General features: G+C 42.8%; 1 protein-coding gene across 1 annotated transcript in view; it reads right to left on the reverse strand.

Annotated features, from left to right (window-relative positions):
* The window catches only part of SRD5A3 (steroid 5 alpha-reductase 3), a 6,364-nt gene extending 5,884 nt beyond the window's left edge, over window positions 1-480 (reverse strand). Inside the window, exons 1-2 of the mRNA XM_010002526.1 lie at window positions 265-480; window positions 144-208 (exon numbers count right to left, since the gene is read on the reverse strand). Of these exons, the coding sequence (XP_010000828.1) occupies window positions 144-208; window positions 265-480 (281 nt within the window). The remainder of the gene's footprint in view (window positions 1-143; window positions 209-264) is intronic.
* Window positions 481-12,173: the final 11,693 nt, after the last annotated feature.

The following is a 12,173-nucleotide window of genomic DNA, read 5'->3' on the forward strand; positions in this document are numbered from 1 at the left end:
CTGCCGAGGCAGCGGGACCTGCCGCGGGTGCCCCAGCGCCGGGAGGGGGGATCCCGCCGGGCCTGCCCTGGGAACACAGCCGAGCCGTGGCCCGGAACCCTGCCCCGTTCCCGTGTCGGGGCTCGTCCCCGTGGCGCGCTCACCCCTCAGCAACCTGCTTCGTGTCACTTGTATGTGCGGGCACGTATTCCAGATCGGATTTCCAAATCTTGGAAGTACAGAACAACCTCATTTTGTTACCCTTCTAGCGCTACTCCAAACTACCATGACATCAGTAGATGATGAGGACAGAGCAGTGGCCGCTGCCGTGCGGCACACCTGTGTTCTAGGCCGGGGGCACACACAGGCTTTTGACTTCAGGAGGAGTTTCTGTTGATGCTGACGTGCTTCCACAACACCGGCTGCCTTGGTAGTGTTGCTTTCCGAGGTATTTTTAAAAGTGTTTATGACTTGTTCCCATATGGGATTGAACTCTGTCATAAGCGCTTTTATTGCATCTTTGCCAACTACCAAACCTATATATTATCTTCGTGTCTGTGTAGAACAGGCCGGATTGAAATAAAAATTTAAAATTCTACCACTGTACTTTCCTAAACAGAACTGTAATTCCTGTATGTTATTTTGAGAACGCATGTATGACTACATGAATCCATCCTGTGAGTGAATCCCACAAAGCACTCGTGACATCAGCAACATGGCTTTGGAAAAAATAATGAGTTCACAATTTCTGCTGAAACATAGGTTGATGGTTCTCTAGTTATATCTGCATAATGTGTTATCATAAATATTTTAATGTCAATATTTATGTCCAGGTTTGGAGCTCAGTCTAATCATCTTTCCAATTGTGTAACTTAATCCTAAATCTGGTTTCGGGATTTAATAGATAATTGTTTTGGGTAATTGGCAGGAGATGAAGATACCAGGCGGGTGGGGGGACATTTTTGGGAAGTGGGAGAGGGGAGCAGATGACATGTGAGCAATTGCACAGTTGGTGAGGGGCAGGAGAGCATGCCTGGGAAGACTTGCCATCTCTGCTCCCCAGCCTTGCACCCTGAGAAGCTCAGGCAACAGTCAGTCTGCCGTGGCTCTTGTCCCAGGGAGCATGTGAGCAGGTGATTATTTCTGTGTCCCACACAGCCACGTTTGGGAAATGCTGCTGTGGTGCCTGGTTTGGGCAGAGCAGGCCGTGTGTAAGCAGGGAGCAGCCACGTCTGCTTTGCAAGCAGCAGCAGCAGCACGGGAGTCCCTGGGACAGGCTGCGGGTCAGGGCAGCAATGTGCTTCTGCACGTCCTGACTCGAGGCACTGTGTCCTCTTGTACTGCACTTTTCTTAGAGCTGGAGCTTGTCTGCTCTTGCAGCATGTCTCTCTGAAGCATGGCAGATGTGTGTCTTCCTTTTCAGCCTCTGCTTCTCTCTGAAACATGAAGGAAACACATTACAGACTTGTCTCTACAGACTGGTCACAAGACAAATAAGGCAAGGAGGAGCAACAGTCTGGCCCATAAAGAGATCCTTCCTTTGACTGAACAGCAAACTTTTAAAACTTAGAAGAGCTTAGGTCAGTAGTTTTGGTGGCCAGTGCGGGTGCCATTTTCATGAAATCATGGTCTGGAGACTCCTGTCTGGGTGTAGGGCATGGCCCTGCAGCATACTGACCAGTTCCTTGGTTCCCATTGCACCCCAGTTATATTTTCCTGTGAGCTTTAGGGGTGTTTGTAAAGTGAAGGATATGGAATGTGGCCATTATGGTTCCCATTAGACGGTGGAGGCCAGAGGGCCTGCAGGTGGGCTGCTGGGGGATGGAGCTGATGAACAACAGCAGGACAGCCACACACACCCAGAGTGATGCAGGGCATCATGCTGTGTTCCCCATTGGAGTGACAGGTACCCAACTTTTTGGCACTTCAGATATATCCTGAATTTAATTAACCCAGGGCCTCAGAGGTAGAGCTCTCATGGAGATCAGTGAATTAGCAAATGTTTAATATCAAATACTCTTCTATCAACTGGCCTTCATTTAAGGAATAGAGAACAGGAATTCTCTATATGTGGGTCTGTAGCAAAGTACGATTGAGGCACTTATTCTTCATGGCACCCTGTGTCACCATCTGTGATGTATTGACTGCTGTGTTAATAGCAGCAGAGCCAGGTAATGGCACAACCCAGGACTTGCTCTGCACTCTACCAGGATACATAGGTGGGAAAGGAATTGGTGTGCGAGGAAAACTACAGCTGTAAAAAACAGAACAGGTCCCTATTAATATCTTATTTTTTGGCTCCATCACTTGTACCACGGTGCATTTCCTGTGGGACAAGTAAGATACTTAGCCTGAATGCTGTACCTGCAGACCAAGCCATGGCAGGGAGCATGTGCAGCTGCTTAAGGGTGAGGAAAGCACTGTGGTCCACAATATTTTGGTGAACACTTCCTCAAAAATTACTTCAGTCTACTATGAAAGAGGTGTTGAGTTCACCCATCAGCATCACCTCCCCAAGCTCCATAGTACCCCTGCAAGTTATTGTGACCACTGTAGTTACCACAGTGAACCATAGATTGTATGTGGCAGATTTGATGGTGAGAGAAAAACAATTACTTACATTTATCACCTATCCTTCCTTTTCTTGTGGATGCTGGCTCTTTTCCTGCGATAATGCAGAGCAGTTTTCAGTTACACAAGCAGATGCTAGGCTTCAGGTGGGTCATTTGGCAAAGCCAGTGGTCAGCAGAAGGCTGTGAAGTTGCATCTCTCAGGCTTTCTTGGCCACACAGTTGGTGCTTCCTGGACACCCAAGGCACCCCGGCCCCCAGCTGGCTCCAGCCGGAGCTACAGCAGCACAGGGATGTAGGATCCAACCCCCATATGTGGTCACTTTGCCGGCTGTTTCCTCAGAGTTCAGATAATTGGAGGAAGAAGGGAAGGAATACAGCTGTGAGGCCAGGAAATGGTTTGAAGGGGAGAGGAATCAGCAGTTGGTCATAAATATACCTTCTGTGTTTTTATTTGCAATTTATGTTGAGAAGGTGTAAGTTGCACTTTGCTGCTGCTTCTCGTAATTGTTTATCTTTTTTTTACACAACAGTTAAGAGCCCTTCTCTCGAGGAATTTTTTCCCCAGTGCTTCACATCTGCGGCACGTTTTATCACCCACGCGTGGCAATGATTTTCCCACATTTCAGGCGAATAATTCCCTCTAGGTGGCACCAGCACTCTTCGGTTCCCTCGGATCCCTCCCGCCTGCGCCGGGTCCCGGCTCCTGTTGCCTCGGAGGTCCCGGGAGACCCTCCGGGTATTCTCCTTTCTTCCTTCCACAGCAGCGCTGCGGGGCTCTCACCTCGCAGCCCCTCCTGGCGTCAGCTGTTTGGAACAGCTGATAAACCGATAGCATTGACAAATGCTTTGTAATTTAAAAGGGGGTTTGAAATTGGAAAATTGCCAGGTTTTGTAATTTGAAAATGGCAAACATCTGTAGTAGCATGTTAGCTTTTCATGGCAGGTATTTTTTTCTCTCCACTCTGTGACACTTGTTCCGTCTTGATGGATGGAGTTCAGCTTGCCTAACTTTACTCATCTAAAAATCAGATGAAACTAGCTGAAACTAGTTTGGAAGGTTTCTGATATAACTGATGGAGACAGGTGTCTCTTGAGTGCCTGGTTTTTTTGCTTCCTAAACACAGGTGTCTCGAAGCAGTTGAGCTGAATTGTCCTCCTTGGTGAAGATCCTCTTGATGAAAAGAGAATCTTAAAGGATTAAGAATAAAAATAACCTAAATTATTTATGCTGCCAGATCTGGAGTTGATTCAATGTCATGCACAGAGGCTTTCACTGAGATTGGAAAAAAAAAAAAAAGGGCAAATTTTCACAGGGGCCTGGGCCATGCAAGAGAGTAATCTGTAAATCACAGAATATTAGGGTTGGAAGGGACCTCTGAAGATCATCAAGTCCAACTCCCCTGCCAGAGAAGGACCAAAAACTAAGAAAGATCACTAAGAAAGATGTAACTGATTCATGTTTCCTGCCTGTTAAAGGAGACCTGCCTGGACAGTTTATAGACTCCTGTCATACATCACTTATGACAAAACTTGTTTACCAAGGAGAACTGAGAGAGGGTGAAAAGATGCTGTGCAAAAGGGGGGAAGGAGGGTCAAGCCTTGCCTGAACCATTTAGAAAATGCTGAAGAAAACAGATGAGAGCTCAAATCTGTGTATCACAAGGCTGGACTTATGTGGGGCCACTGTGGACTGTAATGTCCGATAGTGCTTTGTGAAATGTCTGCAGGGGCTGGAGAGCAAAGGTCTGCTTTGGAGATTTCCAACTCAAACTGTCATATTATTGAAAGGAATTTGTCTGTGTGGGACAAAAACCAGCATCGCTTACTTTCCAGTCCAAAGCAGATTTCCCTGCATCTAGACTTGATAGTCTTATTTACTGATATTATGTGGAGAACAGGAAAATTATTCAGTTACCCAGGTACTTTTTGCTGGTTCCTTTGTTCAGTTTTGGTTTTGTTTTTGGTTTTTTGTTTGTTTTGTTGTGTTTGGATTTTTTTTTCCCTATGAAGATTTTCATTTACTAGCAAAGTCCAAAGAGCTTTGTGAGTAAAATAGCTACAGGTGGGTTTCTTGGTAATCTCTGTGAGCCAGGATTCAATGTGAATGTAGCACGAGACCAACCTTTGAAGTCCAAGTATTGGCTACAGTCCTTGAGACCTTTATGGATGTGCTTTAAGCGAATATGGGTGAGGACCCTATACTTGATTGTGGGACATGATAATCTATGTTAATTAAGTTGGTCTGTGTAAGCAGGTCTAGGAACTTTATTAAATAATTTATTTATTCATCTAATTGGCGTAATAGGGTAAATTCACACACTTCTGTGATTTTTGGGAAAATACACCAAGAAAGCCAACAGACTGCTAGATTTTGAAGCTTAAAGTACTAGCCTGTGCTCTTCTGGGTTTAGTTATTGGAAGATAATACTGAGATAGTGGGACCAAGAAAGCATAAAGCACAGAGCACAAAAAAAGACCTCTTAGAGATGTGAGAAACTTGCACTGAAACACACTTCCCACCATTCAAGGATCACTACATGCCCTTGGCTTTCAAATTAGAAAATGTGAGTGTTTTCACCAGCTGATGGAAAGCAGAAATTACTCTCTGGTAAGACGAGACCTCCTGTGTAGGATTGGTGCCATGTACCTGGGATAAACACTGTTACGTTTGCATAGCTCTTAATGCATAGTTCATAGACATGAAACCACAGACCTCAAGGTGTGACTTCTGCGTCTCTTAGAGCCGTGATACTAACATACATGATTTATAGACTACTCAGCTATATTATCTGCTGAGTTTTCACTGAACACAGCTAGCAAGTATCTTGCCAACAGAGTTAACTTGAAGTCTGAAACAGTTTGGAGTTTCACCCTGTGAATAAAAGCAGCTTTATTACAGCTTGTAGGATATGGTATTGATCACAGGCTAGTCACATGCTGTGAAAGCTAAGTCTGGGCAAGCTGTTGTTTGATATATGAACCTGCATTTGGATAGTTCAAAAAACTATCATTTAAGGAAGTATGTAAGGGAGAAAACTACCTAAAGCTCATAATCATCACTTGAATAATTTTGAATTTCAGAATAGCTTAATAACAAATAAATACACCTTTAGTTAAATTACAGTTATGCTTAAAATGAGAACAGAGAAGATGACTTAAAATTTCCAGGGATGCATTGTTAATACCTTCTTTGTCAAAGGGCACCAGTCCATGATACAACCCCAGGGCTTGGCAGGAACAGAGTTCAGACCCTTAATAGTAGCAAATAATTGTTTGACTCTGTACCAAATTCCTCAAAGGACATATTCACCTGTTTCTCTCTTCTGTATATTGTTTCATGGTGTGTGTTTTTAGAAATACGGCAGAATATTTGCTTGCAAAATGATTGGGCTTTTCCTGGAACAGGGAGGCTGCATCCAGGCAAGTGTTCAAAAGTAAAGGTGAGATTCCCTGAGATTCCTGTCAAAACTTTCAGACTCAGATACCAGATTTGGGGGTTCAGGGGCACTGATGGCCTGCAAGACAAGAAAGACCAATGCTGATAAAAGCTATGAAGGGCAATTAGTTTGAACAGGGCTATCAGCTGAAGAGGAAAAGCTCTAAGTAAACTTGGCAGGCAATGAGAAAAGTAATAGCGACATTTATACCTCACAATTGGGAAGGTTCAAAATTTCCTTGGGGAAACAAAGACCATTTGTATGCTACTTGATGCACTCCATGGAAATGGAAAGCATTAATGGCCCTTTCCTCACCCCCTGGGACTGTGAACATAGAAGTATTTTAATGCTGGTACCTGCTTCATAAGAATCAGCTGGGAATCAGAAGGGAGTCTGACACACAGCTACTGTTCTCTGGGATTGCAGAAGTTAGAAGTTGTCTTAGGACGGTAAAAGTTGCTCCAAAACAAGGTTGTTTTGAACAAGGTTAAGGTTGTCTTTCATTCAGAGGGCCAGCCCTAAAACTCCAGAGCAGCCAAGGGAAAAAAGGAAGAAAAAAGTCCTTATGCTCTGGTGTTCCTAGATAGAAGCAGGTTCAAGATTCGAATGTGGATCTGTTCAAATATCAAATATCCTTTTAAGCTGTTTGGAAAGAAGAGACTCCCCATTTTGTATTGCAATATTGTGAACATAGACAATCGTGAATGCCACCAAGTTTGTTGCAGATACTCCATCTATACCTGAAATCCTGTACCAGGACATTTGAAGAACATCACCTATATTTGTAGTGGGCTATTGGAATGCTATTAGTGAGTGGCAGAAGCAGCTTTGCAAATCAGTATCATCTGGAGTGGATATGTCTCCCTTGGTATGGGAGGGTAAAGAAAATGCCTGTGTTCCAGAGATGGCACTGCCTGTTTCATCAAGGCAAATGCTATGTTTGAAAACAGTGGGCTGTTGCCCTGTTCCAGAATGTGGTTGTGTATTTTTTTTCCGTATGTTATCAGTGTTCTGATGAGTTGTGCCAAAACATGAAGGCATAGGTTTCATTCATTCATACTTACTGATAATCCTGCTTTGGGAAAGACACAGTGGCTCAATGAACCCTTACTGTCCATGACCTGTGATTAGAAAGAATTTCAGGTTTTCAACTACTAAGTACAGTTAACAGCTGTAAAAACAGCTGTGGAAAATAATTTGTGTTGCTAAACTTAAACATGTCACAGGGGAAATGAGAGCTGTTTATGAATATTCAATTGTTTTTCCATTTATCCTATTGTATAAATATCATTCTGCCAAATTAACATTACCTGATTAACTCAGTGCAATATCAGAAAGATAATGTAACATCTTTGTTTCTTACTAATACAAGTATTTGCAAATTGCTATAAAGGGCGAAAAAGGTGATAGCACAGACAGCAGATAAGGTCTGTGCTAATAGTATATGGTTTGTGGTTCAAACTGCTAAGTTATGTTAGCAGGCCTTGATCCTAAATACATCTGAGCTCAGGCTTTCAGTCTGATGTTGGAAATTAGGCAAATTAGTGCTGGCTTTGCAGTATTTCCAAATGGAGGTGTAAGCGAATGTGATTTTATTCAAAGGAAATGAATTTTATCTGCAGCTTTTGATTACAAATCCCAGTCTAGTTACAAATGAAACTGGGATTGGGAAGGGACTCAGCTCCACTTTAATTCACATACCTTCTTTTATTCTGGTAAACCCTTACTTTGCTGTCTCCTTTTTCGCTTGCTGCCATATGCTTAATTTTCTATAGCATTTTTTTTTCAGCTGTTCAATTAATTTTTATTGTGGCTTGCTTTTCTAATTGATTTTTTTGATAGTAACAGATTTTAAAGGAATTTTTTTCCCCCAGTGTGCTCTTGACAGGAAATTTCTAGTAAATAGTTATCAGGAAAGCATTATATTGGTAATTTTCTCAATAAATATTTATTAGAGGCTTAGCACTACAAACCGTTATAGAAGTGTGATAAATACTGACTACAACCAGGACAGAAAGAGTGCCTGGAGAGCACTGCATGCTGCAAGCAGGTTCAGATGCAACTACTCAGCAATAAATACCTGGTGATTTTTAGGTAGAGAGCTGAGCTTTCTTTAACTGCCAGATCTGATGGGGCAGGATTAGCTCCTGAGTCAGAGGCGCAGAATGAAGATGCACATCTCTTAAAATGGCAGCAGCAAAATCAGAGGAGTTGATGTTGATGCTGGTTTTAAAGCACTTTCAAAAACACACTGCAGATTCTCCTGGTGGAAATAGTCTCCTTGGTTTGATAGACACGTGTGATACAAGCTAGGCAGGAGTGCTGGTACCCATTTCATTTGTGTCTGTGCGCATGGCTGGGCAAAATGATTTTAAAAAGTCTGAAAGTGATAAAAGCAAATAAAAGGTCATTCACAAGTTAATTACTTATAGTGCTGTACCAACAGATTTGCACTGACATAGGCTGCTCTGTGGCTCTCTGAACTAGAGGCTAGAAAAATAAACGGTTATGAGCGGGTAGATATAATTGAGGCGTGGGGGGTCTCCAACAATAAATAATCTCAGCCCTCGTGTTCAGATACTGCAAGCAGCTTTGGCTAACATCACGACTTACTGGCCAGATTCATTGTGTGTGCTGTTCAGCCATCAAGGCAGCAGTTAATAAATATTCTTATTGTCCAGACTCAAAACAAAGCTGAGGTCATGCAGGACTGGTGCTGTTACCTAGGAGGAGAAGCAGGCTGCCCACTCCAGACTGCTGATTTCTGGGCTTTTTTTAATGAAGTCTTACCCTGACAGGCCTTAAAACCCTTTAAATGTGAGCAACAAGATGTCTGTCAGAGCAATAGGGATGTGTTGCTTGCATGTGCCTCTACTCTTCGTTCCAGGAGTACAGAGCAATGTGCTGGCTCTGCTATACCCACAGCTCTGCTGTTCTTTACATAGAGAATAGTATTCTGACTGAAGACTCCTAGTCTTGAAGTAGTTAAAGGAAGAAACTAATGGGAAATGAGAATGGCAGCAATTTGGACCAGTATGTAAACAATTTAGGTTTTTCTTTCCAACAACACAGCCCATAGATGCGAGAAGAAATACAACCAAGGTAGGACCAATAAAAACCTACTAGGCTGCCTTGTCCAAGGCAACGCTCAGCGTAGGCAGGGCACCCAGCAATAAGTAATAAAGACATAACCTGCACTGCCAGTTGTTTATACCATTTCAGAAAGGTGTTAGTGGCCCTCTCTCCTGCTGTCCCTGCTGGGGACATAGGGACAGAAACACCGGGCATCCTGCATGATGGGCCCGTGCCTGGTGGGCTGGCCTGGCAAGGTGCACAAATGCTGCTGGCCAAGAGGACAGACCATGGCATGTCACAGCTCTAACTGGATGCAAGTAACTCTCCCTGATCCTGCAAGTTCCATTATCTTGCAGATGATTTAGGTCTTATTTCAGAACCCTCTCCCAGCTCAGCAAAGGATTAAACCCAAAATTAAGTGGCTTTGCTGAACAGGGATAGACAGATCAGAGCTTTCCTCATTTTTTTAAGATGATATTCAGAGGTGTGGCAGTCATGAACAGCATATGTAAGAACTGTGAAGCCCCACTAAGTGGCCAACCTGCTGCTGACATCACTCCTGCATCTTGATGGGACCATCCATGCAACCCTCCTGCCAAGTCTCTCTGCTTGCCCTCAGTTCCTGCCTGACCTGGTATCTGGGGGATGATAGAACTTCTGTCCTTCCTACCTCTGGAAAAATGCATTTTAACAGTATCTCCTCTGCCCACCAGTTGCCAGTGATCGGAGACACCAGTGGAAACCTTGGGATTTGGCATTTCCTATCACGGCCACCCCTTTGGTTAAATTAAGCTCCCAACCTGCTCAACGAGCTCCTCTGAAAATCCATCCTGGGTGAGTAAACATGCATCTAACTTGTCGTTTTTTATTTCACCTCCACCTGGATGACTTTAGCCTGCTATCCTACCTAACTCACTCCTAATGGAATCAACAGCTTCTAATTTGTTTGAGGACTTTAGGACAAGGATAGTCTAATTCCCAGTCACCCGGGCTGGAGTGATGACTGCTGGAGAGGCAGCTTCAGTGTTTGTCACACCTAAAAGTGCAATGCCAGTGAGTGTTTTTCTCTGCTTGGTTCCTTCCTTTTATCTGCATGCAGTGTTTGTTTCCACTTACATCTAAGGAGACTAGGAACAAGATCTGATTAATGAGAAGAGGCTACATAGGAGGAAATAAAAATAACTCTACGCAGCTCTCTGCTACTTCCTCTAAGTCTTTCTGTGACAAGTACTAAGTTTTTATGATACAGGATTTTTGAGATGCCATGGAGAGAAAAACAAAGGGGTTTCTCTAAGATTTTCCACCCTGGTGTTTTGGATTCCTGTTGGTGGGGCTGACACCATGCTATGCCACTGCTGCCCAGCAGCAGAGCTGAGCCCTGGCATGGAAGTGGCTGGCTCCTTACCCTTCACCTTGCAGGATCTCCAGTTTTGTCTGTACCATGACTCCTGTAGGGTCCCAAAGAAACACAAGGGGATTCTTGCTTCATTTCACATTGGAAATAAAGAGCAGGCATGAATATTAGCAAGAAATACCACTACCTCCTACTTACCTCCGTTCTTTCTGCTTCGGAAATCAAATGTGGTTGGTGGGTCCTGCAGCCACCTTGGTCTGCATGGGAGGATGGTGGGACTAGTCTGCACATTCCGCTCCTGAGGATCCAGTATCTTCTGCTAGCAGAGCTTTTTAAAAAATATTGAACTGCATTTTGTGAGCTTTCTCTGCAAAAATCTCCCTCTCTCTTTCTCTCTCTTTTCTTCTCCCTGTCTCTCTCTCTTTTTTTTTAAAACCATGCAGGAAATGTTTTGGAAGGGAGAGTCAAGAGACTTAAGTCTGGAATTTTATGTACACCAGAAACTTAAATGTGTGGTTCAAGCTGATAAACTTACCACACCTCTTTCTGTTTTCTTTATAGACTTATTACAAATATCTGGCTTGGAACCTAGATTTATGGTGTGAACAAAAGAAATATAGAACATAGAGACATGAAAAGATAAATCTCAGGAGGAGACATAAGAGGGTTTTTCAACTTCTAAGTGTTCTTTAATGAAACAAAATAACAAATAAGTCAGAACATTCATTTTTTAAAATGCTTGTGTTTAAAGAAGCTGTTAAACATTAGTGATGCTGCATATAAAATATCAACTTTATTGTTTTATGCCTGAGTTAAAATTGCCTATAGAGTCCAGGCCTGAGTTTCTCATGGCACCACAGTTTGCATTGCTCTCAACTGAAGGTTTGTGCAAAGAAAGGAACAGCAAGCACAAAGTGCTCAAGCTGTATTTTGAAACCAGAGCTGGCCAAAATTTGTCAGTGATGCACTTTGGAACACTTGTTTAGACTCATTTCAGGTGAAATGTTTTGTGAAAAAATTTATACTTCCATGATATTTAATCAAGAGAAGAATAAATCGATAATTTCTGTTTCCCATTTTTGCTTTTCCCTTACATGGTATTTTAAATAATTCTAATCAAAATGAGGTTTTTTGACTTCAGTTTTGACAGTGCCATGGACTGTGAAGCCCCTGTGAGCATACAGGCCCCATTTTTCCCCAGGAAAGATGTAAGACTTCTGTGAAGGTTTGACCTAGAACACTTTTCAGGAAAATAAAGGACATTTACTCTTGACTTTAAAATTTTCAGAGGTGGAGAATTCCCACAGCTTTTGCTAAGTTGTTTCAGTGATTTGTTATCCTCACAGGCAAAGAGCTTGCACTTTGTTTCTAATCTGAATTTATGTGGCTTCAGCATCTCACTCTATAGACTTATTATACCTTGGTCTCCTATGGATTTAAAAGTCCAGCTTGCAGAATCAACACAAATGTATGTACCTATGATCAAATCATCCTTGTTCCTATTTGTTAATTCAGATGAGAAGTATTTGTCCATGAAAGATGCTTTATGGTTGTTTTTTGAATCTCTCTCAGTTGAGCAGAGTCCCTCTTATGGTTGTGAGCACCAGAATGAATCCCAGTCTTCTGGCAGCAATTTCATTCATGCCATATAGAGAAGAAATCTAACCTTGCTACTCAGTTTGTGTTACATGACCAAGAATTGCACAAGCCATCCTATTGCAATAGCTGCTAATGTTTAAATATTTACCAACTAGT

This window comes from Chaetura pelagica, unplaced genomic scaffold, assembly GCF_000747805.2.
Source record: "Chaetura pelagica isolate M959 unplaced genomic scaffold, ChaPel_1.0 scaffold67, whole genome shotgun sequence".
Taxonomy (NCBI): Eukaryota; Metazoa; Chordata; class Aves; order Apodiformes; family Apodidae; genus Chaetura; species Chaetura pelagica.